Source organism: Ciconia boyciana, chromosome 11 (assembly GCF_034638445.1).
Source record: "Ciconia boyciana chromosome 11, ASM3463844v1, whole genome shotgun sequence".
In the NCBI taxonomy this organism is placed as follows: domain Eukaryota; kingdom Metazoa; phylum Chordata; class Aves; order Ciconiiformes; family Ciconiidae; genus Ciconia; species Ciconia boyciana.
The window spans coordinates 22395956-22413175 of record NC_132944.1 but is presented as its reverse complement, the minus strand read 5'-3'; the positions used below and the strand labels follow the sequence as shown (position 1 = coordinate 22413175).

The following is a 17220-nucleotide window of genomic DNA, read 5'->3' as shown; positions in this document are numbered from 1 at the left end:
GCAGCCACTGGTGCTGCTCTGGAAGGAAAAAAAGCTGTGCTTTGACTGGCAATTGCTCTGCTCTTCAGCATGGTGAGTCCTGGATGAGTCTGGCTGCAGGCGGGAGACTCCAAAAGCTTGTAGAGTTTGTGCTGTGCTGAGCGAGTGCATGGGGTTAATCCAGATTTTCGCCGAGTTCAGCTTTCTGACTGGTTTCAGCATCCTTTGATTTGGCGTCCTTAGGCAAATCCGACAAGATTTGCCACCTCGTAGTGGAGTCTGCTGTCAACCAAGATGAACGGACATCAGTTCACGGCAGATGGGCCAAGGGTGTGTAAAACTACCCTCCCCCCTCCCATCTCTAACCTCTTCTTCCGTATTTGCTACAACCCCATGTTTCTCACTGGCTTCTGGTTCTCAGACCATTATTTCATTGCTCCTGATGTGATGAGAGAAAATGTTTTGTTCACGAAAGGGTTTCTAGGAACGTGGGAACGGCAGGGCCCTATGCCTACCTACCGCAGTACGCTGCCTCTGATACCCAGCTCCTGAAGCTGTGGAGGAAAGAATGAAGAAATCGTGGGGTGAACAGTTTGTCAGGTTCTTTTTCTGTTACAGTGAGCTTTGGCATCACTGACGCCTTATAGCTGAGAGCTGCTTATATAAGGATGAATTATATTTAAGTCATTGAATATCCTCACTCTTTGTTTACCAAGAGTAAACAGCAGTTTCCAGCTTTCCTTTGCTGCCACATGGTCTAGAGTGCTCTCCTACAAACTCTTAATCTTGTTAATGCTGTAGTATCTCTAGTTAAGCCCCAAATGGTCTGTTTTTACTCAAAGTATTTGCTGTTTGAAAACTCAGGCATCTGAGGAGTTCTGACAAAGTCTGCATGTTCTTTTTTTTATAGAGGCTTTGCTCGCAGAGCTGACTTTCCAGGGGCACGAGGCTGGAATGATTCTCTAGCATTTTTTCCCCCGCGCTAACAGTAAACCTGAGAGCTGCCAAGTGTTACAAGCCCTTTGGCCAAGTCCGGGAGTATCCGGTGACAGCGAAGGCGTCAGCCTGTGCAGTAAAAGCAAACTGCAGGGTGCAGGTGCTTAGAGATGGATCGATTTGTGCATAGAGAAGTGAAAAATGTCTTAAAGGGTTGGAGGGGGAACTGGAACCAGCACGTGTTGTCCAGGGAAGCAGTACTGCTGGGAGAAGCATCGTACGTTGAAGGGACTTTCTCCTCTAATGAAAAGTGGTCAGGCTTTTATAAATGCACCCTCAGTTTCTTGTAACGAGTGCCCCCACGCTCTTTCCGGCGGATGTAGCTGGAACTTTATTTACCCAGTATGTGTGGTAACCTACTTCATAAAAATAATACTCCTTTTCCTATTGTCCTCGGACTTGCCGAACTGGACAGAGACTACATTTTATTATGACATAGATCCTATTCCATGACTTTTTTTTTTCTTTTTTTCTTCTGCAAATATCTACTGAGGTGTATCCATTAATTAAAATTCAGGAAAGGCACCGGCTGTGGTTCTGGGGAGTATTCACGTATAGCTGCTGCCAGCAAAAATTGTGTTGGACTAGCAGGCTGCGGGACGTATTAATGCTGGAGACGTGTGGCCTGGGAGGTGGGCAGATGCACGGCCTGAGTCATGAGCAGGGATCTGGTCCCCCCAGAGACCTCTTCTACCTCCAGGCAGAGCTGAGGTAGCAAAAGTAGAGCAGTGCAGAGACGGTAACAAGCAGCATAACTGTCCGGGGGTGGTGTAGGTTGGAACAGGCGGTATTTCAAGGTGGCCAGATGGATGCTTTTTCTGGGTTCAGTAATTACATAACTATGGGATGTGTCCTGGGACTGCGCAGGGGAGGCTTTTAATCATTCAGATCAAGTTTGCCCACATCCTCATAAGTGGAGGGGGGAAAAAAAAAAAAAAAATCATCGAGCATTCTTGTTGTGATTATTTTTAAATCGCTTTGGAAACGCATGGCACAGAAGGTGTGCCGTGTGCTTAAACAGGGGGAAAACCACCCTTATAGCTCCGTAAATACAGAAACGAGGAGCAGTCTAACCAGTGTTAAATGTCTGTATTAAATGTGTGACTTCCCAGCTGCAGCTGGGGAACAGTGTTTTGCATCCTCAGAAGAACTAATGGCAGGACCTTTATCTTGCAGATCATCAAAAGATGTGCTACTCCGCACTGGTGCTGGCCATGATGTTCTCCATGGGGGAGCCCCTGCCATATCATCACTATGGTAAGAGCAGCTTATGCTTACGGCTTGGTGGGACAGCAGACATGATGGTGGGACACCTGGGGAGGGGACCTTTCCTGGTGGCCAAGGTGGGGACAGCTAAGGGAAGGGACAGCTAGGGGAAAGCCCAGCATGAGCAGGGCAAGAGTAGGGTCTGCTCTTCATCAACAGAGCCTGGCTGCTGAAACACTGGGCTGAGATGCCAGATTTCCAGAGAGAGCAGCACAGATCTGGGTTAGAGCGGTGGAGGACTGATGGCACGCTGCAGAAGAGGTGGATTTGCCCATTGCCGTGGCTAAGGGGCATTTTGTTTTACCTCTGCCCTATGTGAAAGCACGCACCTCTTACTTGCCTCGGAGACGTTCTGTCTGCCGATGAGGCTGAGAGCCCAGGTCACTCCATGAACACCCACTAAAGCCATCAGCTGTATAATGTGGCCTCTTTCTGGTCTCCTTTCTAACGGGACGGTGCAGCCCTGTGTATTTCAAGCTCTTAAGGAAGGTGGAGGTGATTAAGGGTATTGCAGTCAACAGGGAAGTGCGGACGTGCCAGACCTACCTCGTTTATCCGTTGTCCTTTCATTCCAACCTTCAGCCAGAAAGCACTGCCTGCCTGCTGCTTCCCCTGGCCATGTTGGATTCCCCATATTTGGGACACTCCGGGCTCAGTTTTCCTAGAAATGCAGTGGAGATTGTTATAAGCATCTCCTCAGCAGCTTCACCGTAACACCCTGGTAAACACATACAAGATTTAAGCCGGTGCAGTAGAGACTGTGGAATGAGCCTGCCATGCCGCCTGCTTTTCTCTCCTCATGTAACCCTGGCCATTATTTCCTGCAGGTGGACTTATTTGCATGAGCTCCTGAGCTTTCCTAATAGCTGAATTGAAAAATGGGTTATTACTAATGATCTGGATGATTACTTTTTTTTCAAATAGATGGATTAAACCAGTGGTCAAGAATACAAATCTCTTCCTACCTGAAGCCTTCGTTGGCAGCAGTGGTGCTGGAACAACAGCTAGAGCAGGATTTGGTCTCCAAAAAACATTGACAGTTGGGGACCAACTTTCAGCGTTCGCCTGCACTGTGGATAGTTCTCCGAGCCGCTTGTCTCTTGCACAAAGACACTTCAGTGGTCTGTCTAGTCTGCTTGCAAGGTTTTTAACTCCTTGGAGGCTGACACTGGCACTCCACTAATGGTTTTTAAGCATAAAAGCACAGAGAAGTGGCTTGCGTGGTCCCTTGTTGCTGGGGTTATTTTCCCTGTGCTGTAAATGCTCCTCTTTCTCCTTGCGCAGAACATCTCAACTCTCAGTTTGTGCAGTTCCTGCTGGATGTGATTGAGGACGGGCTGCCCTCGGACACCACCGACCAGCTGCCTGACTTATTTGTCAACGTCCTTCTGGCCTTCAATCTCCACATTCCAGGTCAGTTTGGTGCTGCTCTGCCCTGGCAGGATTTCAGTGGTCTTGAGCAGCAACGATGTGAAGAATGGGGAGGGAGAATCTCACTGGAACTTCATGGTGCTGCGATAACCTCTCCGGCTCCCCTAGCCTCTGGCAATACACTGCGTTTAAATATTGTGCAAAACCCTGGGGAAAAAAACAGCCTGAGAGCCTGTGTTCAACCAGCTGACCCTCTGGGGCACAGCAGCTCGGTGAAGCCCAGCGGATTTCTCTCTGTACTTCCACACTGCCTGGATCAAAGCAGTTGCTGGGCTGCACTTGCAGAACATGAGTGGGGTTAACTCGTAGGCACAGCTGATTTGGGAGAAGAAAATGCTTCAGCAGGCATTTCTCGGTACCAGTCCAGAAGGAAAGTCCTCTGCCTTCTGTAGGTCTTGACAAACCTTCTGCTTCCCAGCTGCACCTTTTGAAGCTCATTCAATGCCCATGTGTTGGGGCCAGGCTCTTCAGTGTTGGCTTGAGCTGGGCTCTCTCCTGAGCGCCCTCGTTCTCTGTCCTCCCTCCCCTGCTGAGCTCCCTGAGAACAGACCGCACGGCTGGTCCCCAGAGAAGGGCGTTTGCTGCCTGCGAGTTTTGAAGCCTGTTGTTGGAAGACTGGAGAGTAGTTCCAGGTCCTGCTGAGAGAGGCCACTCCTTAACCCCAAATCTCCTGTTGCGCCAATTGTCTTTAGTTAATTACTTCCTCTTGTTCTGCTTCATGGCTTTATCCTTGGCTTCGTGGAGAGAGGGGAGGATAAAGCACCAAGGACGTGTCCAATAATTTACCTGTTATTTTGAGTCGCGCTTCATTAAAATTTATGTGAAAGTTTCTTATTTCATGTGCAAGTTGATTGCACAGAGATTAAGTATGGTCTCTGCTGCTTTCATTCCTTACCCCTTCTCACAGTTACCCATATACCTCCTGGCTGCAGTAATTAGGCGATAACGCATGACAGGCAGTGTGTTTCTGGGGGATTATTGCCCACCTGGGGTGCAGCCGAGAGCAGTGACTTGTTCTCTGATGCTAAGAACATGGTAAATGATGTTCAGATTGCTTATTAGTGGATCGAATTTTTATTCCTCTGTCTGCAAGATTCATCTATCGTACAGTTCGGTGATGCAGCGTTAGTTCAAAAACTCTCTTAAAAACATATTATGTTGATGCTTTTCAATGTGAAGGATCCTAAAGCACTTCACACCCTGTGAAATATCACAGGGTTGCCAACCCTCTGCCATAGAAATAGCCACGCTGTGCTGTTTGGATGTTTCTGAGCATGCGCACTCACACACATGCATAAAGCCTGATTCGGTGAACATATTTTAATTACGAGAAATCACCCCCAAAGCAGCTAGGGGACATCTCCTAGAAGAAGTCTTCAGCACCTCCCCTTGCACAGCCCCATCCCGAGTGCCAAGAAGAACAACTTGGCATGCTCCTGGGACCTGGCCGTCCCTTCTTGTGAGAAGGTAGTAGATTCCAGCAGGGCGCTGCCGATACGAAGTATGAAGATACTAGAGAGTGGAGTTTACAACATAAAGCTTTTGTAAGGTATTTCGCAGTATTTGGCTGGCTGGACTGGATCCTGCCTGTCAATCAGATGCACATAGAAAGCACGAAGTCCCAAGTGCTTCATGTGTTGTTTCCCGATTTATTTCATCTTCCCTCTCCCTGCCCACCCACTCTGTGGGGCTGAAACTTTTCATAGCCCTAAAGACTGTGGTTCTGCAAAACTCCCCAGAGCACTGATAGGAAAGAGGAGCCCTCCGCTATTTCTTCTTACTGTGGTCTTTGGGAAACAAAGGGATGTGCTGAACAGGTTTCTCCCTTAGTTCCAGAACACAGTGTGATCATGACTACAATAAGCAAGCACTCGAATGTCAAGACTTTCACAGAAAAGCTGCTGCTGCTGCTGAACAGGGGAGGTGAGTGTTTGCAGCACCGTTACACGCCTGGCAGGGGGTGCAGCTAATGGTGGCTCGGGGAGTTAAGGGCTGGGATGTGTCGGGGATGCCGGCAGCCGAGGAGCTGTCGGCTCAGGCAGGACGTGCTGCTTCCTGGTGAGTTTGTGGGGGTGACAGGCTGCATTGCTGAGGATGGAGCTGCACAAAGAATAAAGTGATGCTGGTGGCATCTAGGAAGAGAGAAGGGGCCTCTGGGTTGGCATTTCCATGCAAACTGGTCCCCTTGTACTTCTGGGTCAGATCAGCCCCATCTTGTGGCATGGCCGGCTGCAATGTAGGCAAGCTCTTGTCTGGGGGGAAAGCTGGTCCTGGGCCACTTCTGTCCTTGGACAGACAGGGCTCCATCAGCGCTGGCACACAAACCTCAGCCTGTGCTGGCAATTATCTGCCCCGGGGGACGGATCCGGAGGGAGGTCTTGCCTTCCAAAATGCTGCTTAGAGTGGAACTTCCCATTTCAGAATTGCCGGCAGAGGGTTAGCTTTGTGTCTGCTCCAGGCGTAGAATGAAATCCACTGTATGTGTAGAGCTTTTGCAAAGCAGATTGCTAGAAAGCTGGAGATCTCCGCAGGAAGAGCGGCGCCAGGTATTTCTGCCTGTGCTGCATGCCACTATTGTGCTTTCTAATACCTTCTGGAGCACAGGAGCTTTGCTGCCTGAGATTCACTTTGTTGATTTGCTGGTAAATAACTCATCCTGTGATGCTCGCAGCTCATCTTACTCTGGCTTTAGTTCTCTTTGGGGTTGCAAATCACTGTCTCCACACTGTATCAGCTCGAGGACAGCCGGCATCTCAGTGCTCTTCGGTCTGGCCTCCTCCCAAAGCCTTTGTTTAGCCCTTTCCCTGCCAGATTCCCTGCAGGGATCACCTTACTGCGAGGGGCTAGGGGAAGAAAGGGGGGGGGCACAACCTAATGAAGATGCTTCTCTTTTGCCCGCCTTCCTGACAACTGCTGGGGGGGCCTGCAGTGTCCCAAGCCCCTCTTGGGGTCTGCAGGGACATGTTTTGGAAGAGAAGAGGATGTGATGGCTCATTTAAACTTGGAGGTGTTTCTTTCCTTGTTTCCGGGATGGTACTAGCCTGGTCTCTGTGGTGAAAGCTCGTTTCTGGTACAGGCTCTGGTGGGCTTTTCAGAGGGGTCATTGGACCAGACTTAATAAACCAGGGAGAAAACGAGTGGTAGCTGTTGAGCAAAAAGGGGAGGCACTGAGAGGCACTGAGAGGCAATGTGCTAATGAGCTCTCACCTGGGATGGTAGGTGAAACATAAACAATGATTAATGCTAATGCTAATGAGTTTGGTCTCTGCTTGGTACCCTGCAGAGCTGCCGTCTTGATTACGCAGCTTTGTGCAAGGCACAAAAGCCAGCCCCGGGCAGGGAGAGGCTGGCCGAGGCCAGGGGCAGCCCTCCTCTCCAAAGCCTGTAGGGTGTAATGAAGGGATGGAGGAGGTGAGCAGCGGGGAGCTTGTGGCTTAGCACGGTCTCTCTGCCTCCCCCAGATGATCCAGTTTGTATCTTCAAGCACCAGCCTCAGCCGCCGCACTCAGTGCTGAAGTTTCTGCAGGACATCTTTGCCAGCAAGGATACGGCCAGCATCTTCTACCACACGGACATGATGGTCCTGATAGACATCCTGGTGCGGCAGATTGCTGATCTCTCCCCAGGAGATAAGGTGCTCACAGTAACCCATAGGCACTGGGGAAGGGAGCACAGTCCCAAAGCAGCGGTCTTTCTCCTGGCCCTCCATGGGGCCTGCTGGTGCAGGCAAGAGTGGAGTCCTGGGGTGGGCATGACATTTCTGGGTGCTCAAATCAACCTTGGGGGCTGAGGAGGAAGGGGAGATTTATCCTGGCCGCCACACAGCAGTAGAAAGGCGTGTTTGAAGAAAGATCTGCCAGGCTTCTGGTGGTCTGCACCCTTCTGTCCAGGGACCTTTGGGAAGAGGGACCCTCTGTGAGTAACAGAAGTAGGAGGGATCTCTCTGTCTTGGTATCGCCAGAGGCAGGGGACGTGCGCGTGTTTGAGAGCAGGCGAAGGGCAGCACTGGGTTGCTGTGGGAAAAGCAGAGTTTTCCATAGCTACTAATGAGCCTCAAGGAAAAGCAGGTGCCCCCGGAGTCGCGCTCTGGCTGGTGGTGCAGCAGCAGCTGTTCCTGCGCTCATGCTGTAATGGAGGCTGGCACGCTTGTTTATCTCACTTTAAATCTTTCATTGTGCTCTGTGTTTTGTCTCCCCTCCCACTTGGCAGCTGAGGATGGAGTATCTCTCTCTGATGCACGCCATCATCCGCTCCACGCCCTATCTGCAGCACCAGCACCGCCTCTCCGACCTGCAGGGCATCTTGCAGCGCATCCTGGGGGAGGAGGAGGAGGGCCAGCAGTGCCAGATGGACAAACTGATCATCTTGGAGATTTATAAGGAGTTCCCAGAAATCTCTCCCGGTACCAGCTAACCGCCCCTCGGCTTGGACTGGAGTTTGAACCACTTGGATCAACGATGTCTCTTGTTGACACTTTCTCCCCATTCCCTTCCAGTACAGCTCATACCTTATATCCCTCCGTGCGAGGCCTAAGGTTGGGACAGCGTTCACCGGCCCTTTAGAGAGGCCAGCAGCAGAAAGGGCAGGGGTGCCCCCGGGGCCTGGTGCTCGGGGGAAGTCGGAGGGGGTGGGCGCTGGCGCGTGGTTTGCCTGCAAGACTCGGGCAGGAGGTATTGAGGCAGCTGGTGTCAGCGGGAAGGGCAGAGAGCTTGCGAGGGACTTAGCAGCCGGGGTGGGAGGGGGTGTTTAGCCGCGCTGGTGTCCCGAGGTCCCGAAGCGAAAGGCCTTTGCCTTAGAGTATCACTTCTTTTCCATGTGCATCTCTCCCCGCAGTGACCAAGTGGAGTCCGCTGGTGCTTGGAAGAAGCTTTCGTAACATCCGTTTTGTTTTCTGCTGCTAGTGCCAATGTGCTGCAGCCCTGCCAAGGGGAGGTAGCTCGCTCGCCGTCTAACGCCTTGTCTAGTGAGCCCTTCGCTCCCTCCTGGCCCTCAGCTCTGCCTCTGGGTAGCAGCCCACCTAGGGTCACAGAGGTCTTATCCCAACAGCTGCTTTTATCAATCTGCTTTCTATAGTGACGTTTAAATCCGAATTTCTTGCACACTGTGGCAGCCTAGAAGTTATGACCGCGTGGGTGACGCTGCCCTTAGGAAGCCTTTGGCCCGGACACGGCGCAAAGACCTGTCCTGCCAAGCGAAAGCTGCCGCTCGCCACCTCTCTCGCAGCGTTGCCCTGGGGCCCCGAGCCGAGGGGCTGCGTGCGGGCAGGCGCGCTCTGTTCGTGAAGCGTGTGGATTTCTTGCCTTCAGCTTCATAGTAGCTCTGCCTCGCTGCCCTCCCTCTCCACGTAGCAGCGCTCAGAGGCAGCGTGAGCCTGGTGTCCAGTAGCTGTTTGTGACTATGCACGAGTGTGGGGAACCCTTAGTTATATTTCCTCTAGGTTTCTAGCAAACGGGATTAACCTGTTTCCCTGTTACAGGTAGTCACACACTAACGTAGGTCTCTTAGATATTCGTGCGCGCAGTCTGCTCACTCCCTGTCCCCAGCTCTTCCTTCGCAGTATCCAGTGTAGGAGCTCTTGGAAAGTGGAACTGGAAATACTGGGCACTGTATTATTTTTTTTTTTTTTTTTAGCTTGAGGCGATGACACAAGCTCTGCTCTGCAGGCCTGGGCTCTGGGCACTGGGGCAGTGATGCTCAGGAACGGAGGGGGTTGGCCTGGCAGCCAGAGGGGGCGAGGACCCCCTGAAGTCCGCCTGGGAACACCCAAAGCTTAATAACCGCCCTCGCAGAGAAACCTATTTTTTTTCCCCTGTAAAAATGTATGAATGGCAAAAGGGATCCTGTATTTTCTTAAACACTAAGTGTAACGTGCAGAGGAATAAAGATGTCTTAAACTGGACTTCTGTGAACGTAGACCTGCCTGCCCCGTCCTGTTGTGGGGGGACCGAAGGGGTGGGGGCGGCTCGGGTGCTTGCTACCCACGAAGGCAAAGCACTGGGTGCTGGCCCTCGCGTGGGATCAACGCAGCCGTTTTCCCACGCGCAGCTTCTTGCCTTGCATTTTCCTACCACGTTGCTGGCAGACGAGGAGTGCTGGAGGGCAGCAGCCCCTGCAAGGGGCACAGCCATCACCGCCGTGGGCCTGCCCAGCGTTGCTGCTCCAGATTAAGGGTCTGGCAGAGCGGGGCTCAGCAGTTTGCTTCCCGCAAGGCACGCGCAGCCTCGGCTGGCTCCCAGCAGAGCTGCCGAGGCAGCAAGCCCCACGGCAAGGGTTTAACGGTCTGTATCGAGTGCTAATGAATCACGCTTTGGCTGCGGATGTCTGTTCCCAAACCTCAGCCCCGCGCGTGCTGCTTTGGGGGTTCCCTTGGATGGCCGGGGGGTGCGTACGGTGGCAGGGCAGCGGGTGCTTGGTAAAGCACTGAGTCGGTCAGCACGATTCCCTGTGCCGAGCCGGGAAGTCGGTCTCCGCTCCTGGCTGCGTGCTGGGGGCAGCCAGCCGGGCGGGGGGCTACAGCCCCGGCCAAGAGTAGGGGCGTAAATGCCAGGCACAGGCTGTGCCCCCCGCAGACATGGGGGCTGCATCAAGCACAGCTGCCTGCAGAAACGGGGCCAGGGCTGTGTCCCAGCTCCTGCCTCTTTGGCCAGTGTCCTTCAGAGGCCGGGCTTGTGACCTTGCAGCGTGTCAGGCTGCACACCTGAAGGGGGGAATCGCGCTACGTGAGGGCTGCCAACAGTCACGGGTGCCCACTCTGCGGTGGCTCTCCTGTGCCCCTCGCTCTGTGCAGTGCGTGGTTACGCATCCCCCCGAGCCAGCCTCGGCTTGCCTCTGCGTGCTGCCGGGGCTTGTTTTCGGCTTGTGCCCCACGGCAGCGGTGGGATGTTCCTCCGGCGCTTGCTCTCGGTGACGCAGCCCAGGCTTCGCTGTGCCAGGCTGGGGCAAGCGGGCATGACCCGTGGCTCTGCTAGCCGGGAGCAAAGCCTTTCGTGACAGCACCCTGCGTGCCACGGGGGGATGGCAGAGCCCCGGCCGGGCTGCACCTGGGTGGGCAGAGCTGGCGGCTCCCTTCAGCATCCCTGAGCCATCGCTGTCCCTGGGGGTTGCTCACCCCACGTCCCAGCTACACAGTGAGCGTCACCCCGTCTGCTCCACCGCTGTGCTGTCACCGCAGCCAGGGCTGGAAGAGCTGGGGGGCAGCCTGCCGTGGGGGGTCCCGGGGGAGAGCTGCACCCCCTGCCCAGGAGAAGCCTTCGCACGTCGCAGGGAATCAAACTGCAGCGTGTAAACTCATTATCCCCAAGCCTGCTCAGCGGTTCCTGCTCTGCGCACGGGTGACAGGCACAGATAACACGCTTGTGTTGCCGTTAGCCGTAACAGGCCGCTATTAGAGCCGTATCTCCCTGTATCGGTGTGTTTTTATTGTGGTGTGGCAGTGAGGGGTGTTGGGGGGCTGGCACGGGGGGAGCGATGCGCTGCCTGTGACCTGCGCCTCTGCTTTATTGTCTGGAATGATTCGATTACAACTATTTTGTGGCAGTAATACCCTGATGATTTTCTCCTCCTCCTCTGAGCTGTCAGATGGGTAATTAGAACAAATAAACTTGAAAGCCTTCATAATTTTTTAAAAGCATCGCCTCTCTCCTGATTGGGTTTCTTGACGGCAAATCCCCAGTTTGAGGAGGTGGGATGTATAACCCAGCCAGCGGCGGGGACTCGTGCGAAGCCGGCGTGTTCCTGTCACACGCGGGTGCTGCTCTGCCCTTTATTAGATGAGGTTTCTTGGGTGAGCTGCGCGCAGGGCTGAGGCCGCTCTGCCGGTCGGCATTAGCCTAACGGTGCCGGGAGGGCTCAGGTGGGTGCACGAGGGCCTGGAGGGGGAGAACGTAAATCCCCGCAGGGCACGGCTGGCACAGCCACAGCCCCATCGGTGCTGGTGCTGGACCGGCCAAGCCGGAGGCGTTTTGTGGTGGCTGAGGAGTTAATCACAGCAGATTATCGATGTTCAGGAATCCTACGGGGTTTATAAATTAACACGCCAGCTTCTCCGGAGGCTTAGAAATCCACACCCACCAGGTGTCAGCCCTCGGCATTGTGTAGGCACCACGGGAACTTCTCTCCGGCACGTGCCGAGCTGCGCTTTAGGGCCCACTTGCTACTTCCCATGGTGACCCTGAGATGTGTGCCCAGCCCAGGCACCGGGGCAAGGATGAGCCCTGCCTGCTCTGCCCACCCTGCCGCTGCCCAGGCGGCGGCCAGGCCTCAGCTCCTGCACGGGTGACGGTGATGGAAGGGAGGCACCGGCCAGGAGGATGGCGCAAGGTGGTTTGGGGACCCGTCGGGTGCATTTGCGCACCCTGCACTTGGACTCCGTGCTCGCCCCGTTTCCGTGGGAGTGGGAGCTTGCTTGCAGTCAAACCCTAAATCAGTAGGCAGCATGCGCTCTCCCCACCCCGGTTTACACTAACGATAATTGATAGGGGACCGTCTGTCACCATCGGTGGAACCGAAGCCGGGTGAGAGCCGGTGGCGGTCACGGTTGGCGGGGGAGCACAGGAACACAGGGCACTGGGCAGAGGCAAAGCACTGGTGATGCCAGGATTCAGCGCTGCGGCAGCAGCGTTTGGGATGCCCTGGCACTGCCGCAGCAGTGGTGGCTGGACCGCCTCGAGGTCCCCAGACCCGCCGTGCCCAGGGGTCAACACGTCTCCTCTGACCTCCTCGCTATGCAGATGGCCTGCGCTGTCCAAAGCACCCACTCAAATTTCTGCCGAGGGACCTTGCACAGCCTCGTTAGGTTTCCCGCAGGGTGGGAGCGTGTTCGGCTCCCCAGGAGTGTCGGAGAGCACGCGTGGTTCCTGCGGTGCCGGGAGCGAGGGCTGAGCAAGCAGAGGAGCGCCGTCTCCGGTGCGAATCCATCCTGCTGTTCACCCGTGTGTCTTTTTGGGAGCTACCTAGGTGCTGCACAAGGGGTGCTGGCGGTGCCCAGCCTGGCTGCGGTGTTGGCAGGGGGTGTCCCCCTGCTCCCCAACCCACCCACCCTAAACCGCAGTCCCTCCAGCACAGCGGCACGGGGGACTCCCGCAGCCCCCTTGGAGCTGGGATGTGCATGGAGGCGCTGCGTGTCCTGTGTACTCCCTGCCTTCCCTACCCCATCCTAAATTCCCCCATCTCCCAGATTTACTCTATTTTCCTCCCCGACATGGCTCTTTCTTCCCTAGCACGCCCCCCAGCCGCCGTGCCTCGGGCTCCCCTCTTCTTCAACAGGACGCGGGTGAGGACGTTTCCGCCGCTGCAGCGCACTGAAGGCTAACGAGGACGTAAACCCCTGTTATTCCTAAACCTATTACAAGCTTCGGTGGATTAGACTGCGATATGAGTTGATTGAGATCAAACCAACGGCTAAGTTGCAAGGCTGATGCACTAATGAACCATCCCGATGCAAGGGCCCCAAACTGAATTTTCCTTGGAAAAATGGGGGTTTTTTTCATGGATGCTGGAAGAAAAACCTGCAGCTTTCTCCCCAGTGCTGATGCCTCACCTGGTGGCTGAGGTCTGCATCGGGGCACAGGAGCGGGCCAGCTAAATCCCTGCCACACGGACGGGTGCCCGTGGGTGGTGGAGCCGAGCGGCAGGGGCTGTGACGCTGCTGCAGGTGCCTGGGCAGCGCCTGGGAGAGCTACCGCCCGGCGCTGTGGGGCAAGGAGAAGCCCTTTCTCATGCACGCGTCAAAAAGCCACCCCTGAAGACGCCGAACTTGGTGCCGCTTGCAGATGGACACGAGCGGGCAGAGGGAGCCGTTAGGGCTGCAAAGCATCGGCAGCGCCTCTTGCCAAAACGCTGGTGCTCTCCTGCCTCGCCCTTTCTGCTAGCGGCAGGACGGCTGACCCCACGGTCTCTTCTTGGTGGCCTTGGCGAAGCAGCCTGGCCCTGGGGATGCTGGCGGTGGCACAGGGGCGCTGCTTGCCACCGGGCACGTCGGTGGTGCCACAGCAGGGGCGGCGGTGGGTGTAAGCGGAGGTGTGCGCTGAGGACCGGCGTCCAGAAGCCGCGGGACCCCCACCTGAGGCACAGACGAGCGTCCCTGCGGCACTAGGCGGGACTAGGGGCTGGCTGGAACGCGGCCCCTCATCACGTCCCAGCGGCCAAGCACCAGCCTGCACCATGGCGTGCCAGGGCAAGGGGAGGCTGGGACGTGTCACCGGCAGCCATCGCCAGAGCTGGCACCGCTGGGCTCTGCGTGCCTGGAGGGGTGGCCATGGAGGGGGGTCACGAGCCGGCTGGAGGAGGCGGGTTGTGCCGGCAGGCAGCTTGCCGGCTGCCCCTCCGATACAGGCTGGCGTGCCCTGCCTGGCAGCGCCTGCGCCCTGCGCGATGGCTTGGCGCACCTCCTGTAAGGGCCAGCGCGCTCTGCGCAATGGCAGGCACGTCTCACATGAGGGTGGGCACACCGCGCACCGGGGCAGGTGTGCCACACGTGGTGGCAGCAACCCCATGCAGTGCCTGGCACGGCTGATGCGTCCCTCACGCGGAGATGGGCACCACCCTCACACAAAGGGACGGGACCCTCACGTGGGGATGGGGACAGCCCTCGCACGAGGGAACGCACCCTCACACGGGGATGGGGTGTCCCTCATACGAGGGGACGCACCCCTCACACGGGGACAGGGGTGACCTCACATGAGGGGACGCAGCCCTCACATGGGGACGGGGTGTCCCTCACACAAGGGGACGCAGCCCTTACACGAGGGGACGCACCCCTCACACGGGGACAGGGGTGACCTCACACAAGGGGACGCACCCCTCACATGGGGACGGGGTGTCCCTCACACGAGGGGACGCAGCCCTCACACGAGGGGACGCAGCCCTCACACGGGGACGGGGTGTCCCTCACACGAGGGGACGCAGCCCTCACACGGGGACAGGGATGACCTCACATGAGGGGACGCAGCCCTCACACGAGGGGACGCACCCCTCACACGGGGATGGGGTGACCTCACACAAGGGGACGCACCCCTCACATGGGGACGGGGTGTCCCTCACACGAGGGGACGCAGCCCTCACACGGGGGACCCCTCACACGAGGGACGCAGCCTGTCCTCACATGGGGACGCACGGGGAGAGGCGAGCCCCTCACACGGGGACAGGGGTGTCACATGAGGGACGCAGCCCTCACGGGGCCCTCAGCCTCACACGAGGGGACGCACCCCTCACACGGGGACAGGGGTGACCTCACACGAGGGGACGAGCCCTCACACGGGGATGGGGTGACCTCACATGAGGGGACGCACCCCTCACATGGGGATGGGGTGTCCCTCACACAAGGGGACGCAGCCCTCACACGGGGACGGGGTGTCCCTCACACGAGGGGACGCAGCCCTCACACGGGGACAGGGATGACCTCACATGAGGGGACGCAGCCCTCACACGAGGGGACGCACCCCTCACACGGGGATGGGGTGTCCCTCACACGAGGGGACGCAGCCCTCACACGAGGGGACGCAGCCCTCACACGGGGACAGGGGTGTCCCTCACACGAGGGGACGCACCCCTCACACGGGGATGGGGTGTCCCTCACACGAGGGGACGCAGCCCTCACACGAGGGGACGCACCCCTCACACGGGGACAGGGGTGACCTCACACAAGGGGACGCACCCCTCACATGGGGACAGGGGTGACCTCACATGAGGGGACGCAGCCCTCACATGGGGACGGGGTGTCCCTCACACAAGGGGACGCAGCCCTTACACGAGGGGACGCACCCCTCACACGGGGACAGGGGTGACCTCACACGAGGGGACGCACCCCTCACATGGGGACGGGGTGTCCCTCACACGAGGGGACGCAGCCCTCACACGAGGGGACGCAGCCCTCACACGGGGACGGGGTGTCCCTCACACGAGGGGACGCAGCCCTCACACGGGGACAGGGATGACCTCACATGAGGGGACGCAGCCCTCACACGAGGGGACGCACCCCTCACACGGGGATGGGGTGACCTCACACAAGGGGACGCACCCCTCACACGGGGATGGGGTGTCCCTCACACGAGGGGACGCAGCCCTCACACGGGGACGGGGTGTCCCTCACACGAGGGGACGCAGCCCTCACACGGGGACAGGGGTGTCCCTCACACGAGGGGACGCAGCCCTCACACGGGGACAGGGGTGACCTCACATGAGGGGACGCAGCCCTCACATGGGGATGGGGTGTCCCTCACACAAGGGGACGCAGCCCTTACACGAGGGGACGCACCCCTCACACGGGGACAGGGGTGTCCCTCACACGAGGGGACGCAGCCCTCACACGGGGACAGGGATGACCTCACATGAGGGGACGCAGCCCTCACACGAGGGGACGCACCCCTCACACGGGGATGGGGTGTCCCTCACACGAGGGGACACAGCCCTCACACGGGGACAGGGGTGACCTCACATGAGGGGACGCACCCCTCACATGGGGACGGGGTGTCCCTCACACAAGGGGATGCAGCCCTCACACAAGGGGACGCACCCCTCACACGGGGATGGGGTGTCCCTCACACGAGGGGACGCAGCCCTCACACGAGGGGACGCACCCCTCACACGGGGACAGGGGTGACCTCACACAAGGGGACGCACCCCTCACACGGGGATGGGGTGTCCCTCACACGAGGGGACGCAGCCCTCACACGAGGGGACGCACCCCTCACACGGGGACAGGGGTGACCTCACACAAGGGGACGCACCCCTCACACGGGGATGGGGTGTCCCTCACACGAGGGGACGCAGCCCTCACACGAGGGGACGCACCCCTCACACGGGGACAGGGGTGACCTCACACAAGGGGACGCACCCCTCACATGGGGACAGGGTGTCCCTCACACGAGGGGACGCAGCCCTCACACGGGGACAGGGGTGACCTCACATGAGGGGACGCAGCCCTCACATGGGGATGGGGTGTCCCTCACACAAGGGGACGCAGCCCTCACATGGGGACGGGGTGTCCCTCACACGAGGGGACGCAGCCCTCACACGAGGGGACGCACCCCTCACATGGGGACGGGGTGTCCCTCACACGAGGGGACGCAGCCCTCACACGGGGACAGGGGTGACCTCACATGAGGGGACGCAGCCCTCACACGAGGGGACGCACCCCTCACACGGGGATGGGGTGTCCCTCACACGAGGGGACACAGCCCTCACACGGGGACAGGGGTGTCCCTCACACGAGGGGACGCACCCTCACACGGGGACGGCCAAGCTGCTCGCACCAGCGGAGCCGTCCCTCGCGCGGGGCCATGTCCCCCACATGCCGCCCGTTACCCCTCTCACGGCGGCCGCCCCTCCGCGCTGCCCGCAGAGCCCGCCGGCGGCCCCCAGCGCCCGGGGAGGCGGCCCGACCGCGGCAGGGCGGAAGAGCGAGGCGGCCGGCGGCTGCCCGCCCTCCCTCAAGATGGCGGCGGCGGCGGCGGCGGCGGCGGAGGGGCGGGGCGGGGCGGGGCGGCGGGAGCCATGTTGGGGCTGCGGGAGGAGCCGCCGCCGCCGCCGCCACTCCCGGCCGCAGCAGCG

At 57.9% G+C, this 17220-nt stretch overlaps 1 protein-coding gene across 1 annotated transcript in view; it reads left to right on the top strand.

The window, feature by feature from the left end:
• NCKIPSD (NCK interacting protein with SH3 domain) overlaps window positions 1–9576 on the top strand; it is a 56175-nt gene extending 46599 nt beyond the window's left edge. The window contains exons 9-13 of the mRNA XM_072876154.1: window positions 2152–2232; window positions 3526–3654; window positions 5503–5595; window positions 7134–7306; window positions 7882–9576. Of these exons, the coding sequence (XP_072732255.1) occupies window positions 2152–2232; window positions 3526–3654; window positions 5503–5595; window positions 7134–7306; window positions 7882–8085 (680 nt within the window). The 3' untranslated portion in view covers window positions 8086–9576. The remainder of the gene's footprint in view (window positions 1–2151; window positions 2233–3525; window positions 3655–5502; window positions 5596–7133; window positions 7307–7881) is intronic.
• The last annotated feature ends 7644 nt before the right edge of the window (window positions 9577–17220 follow it).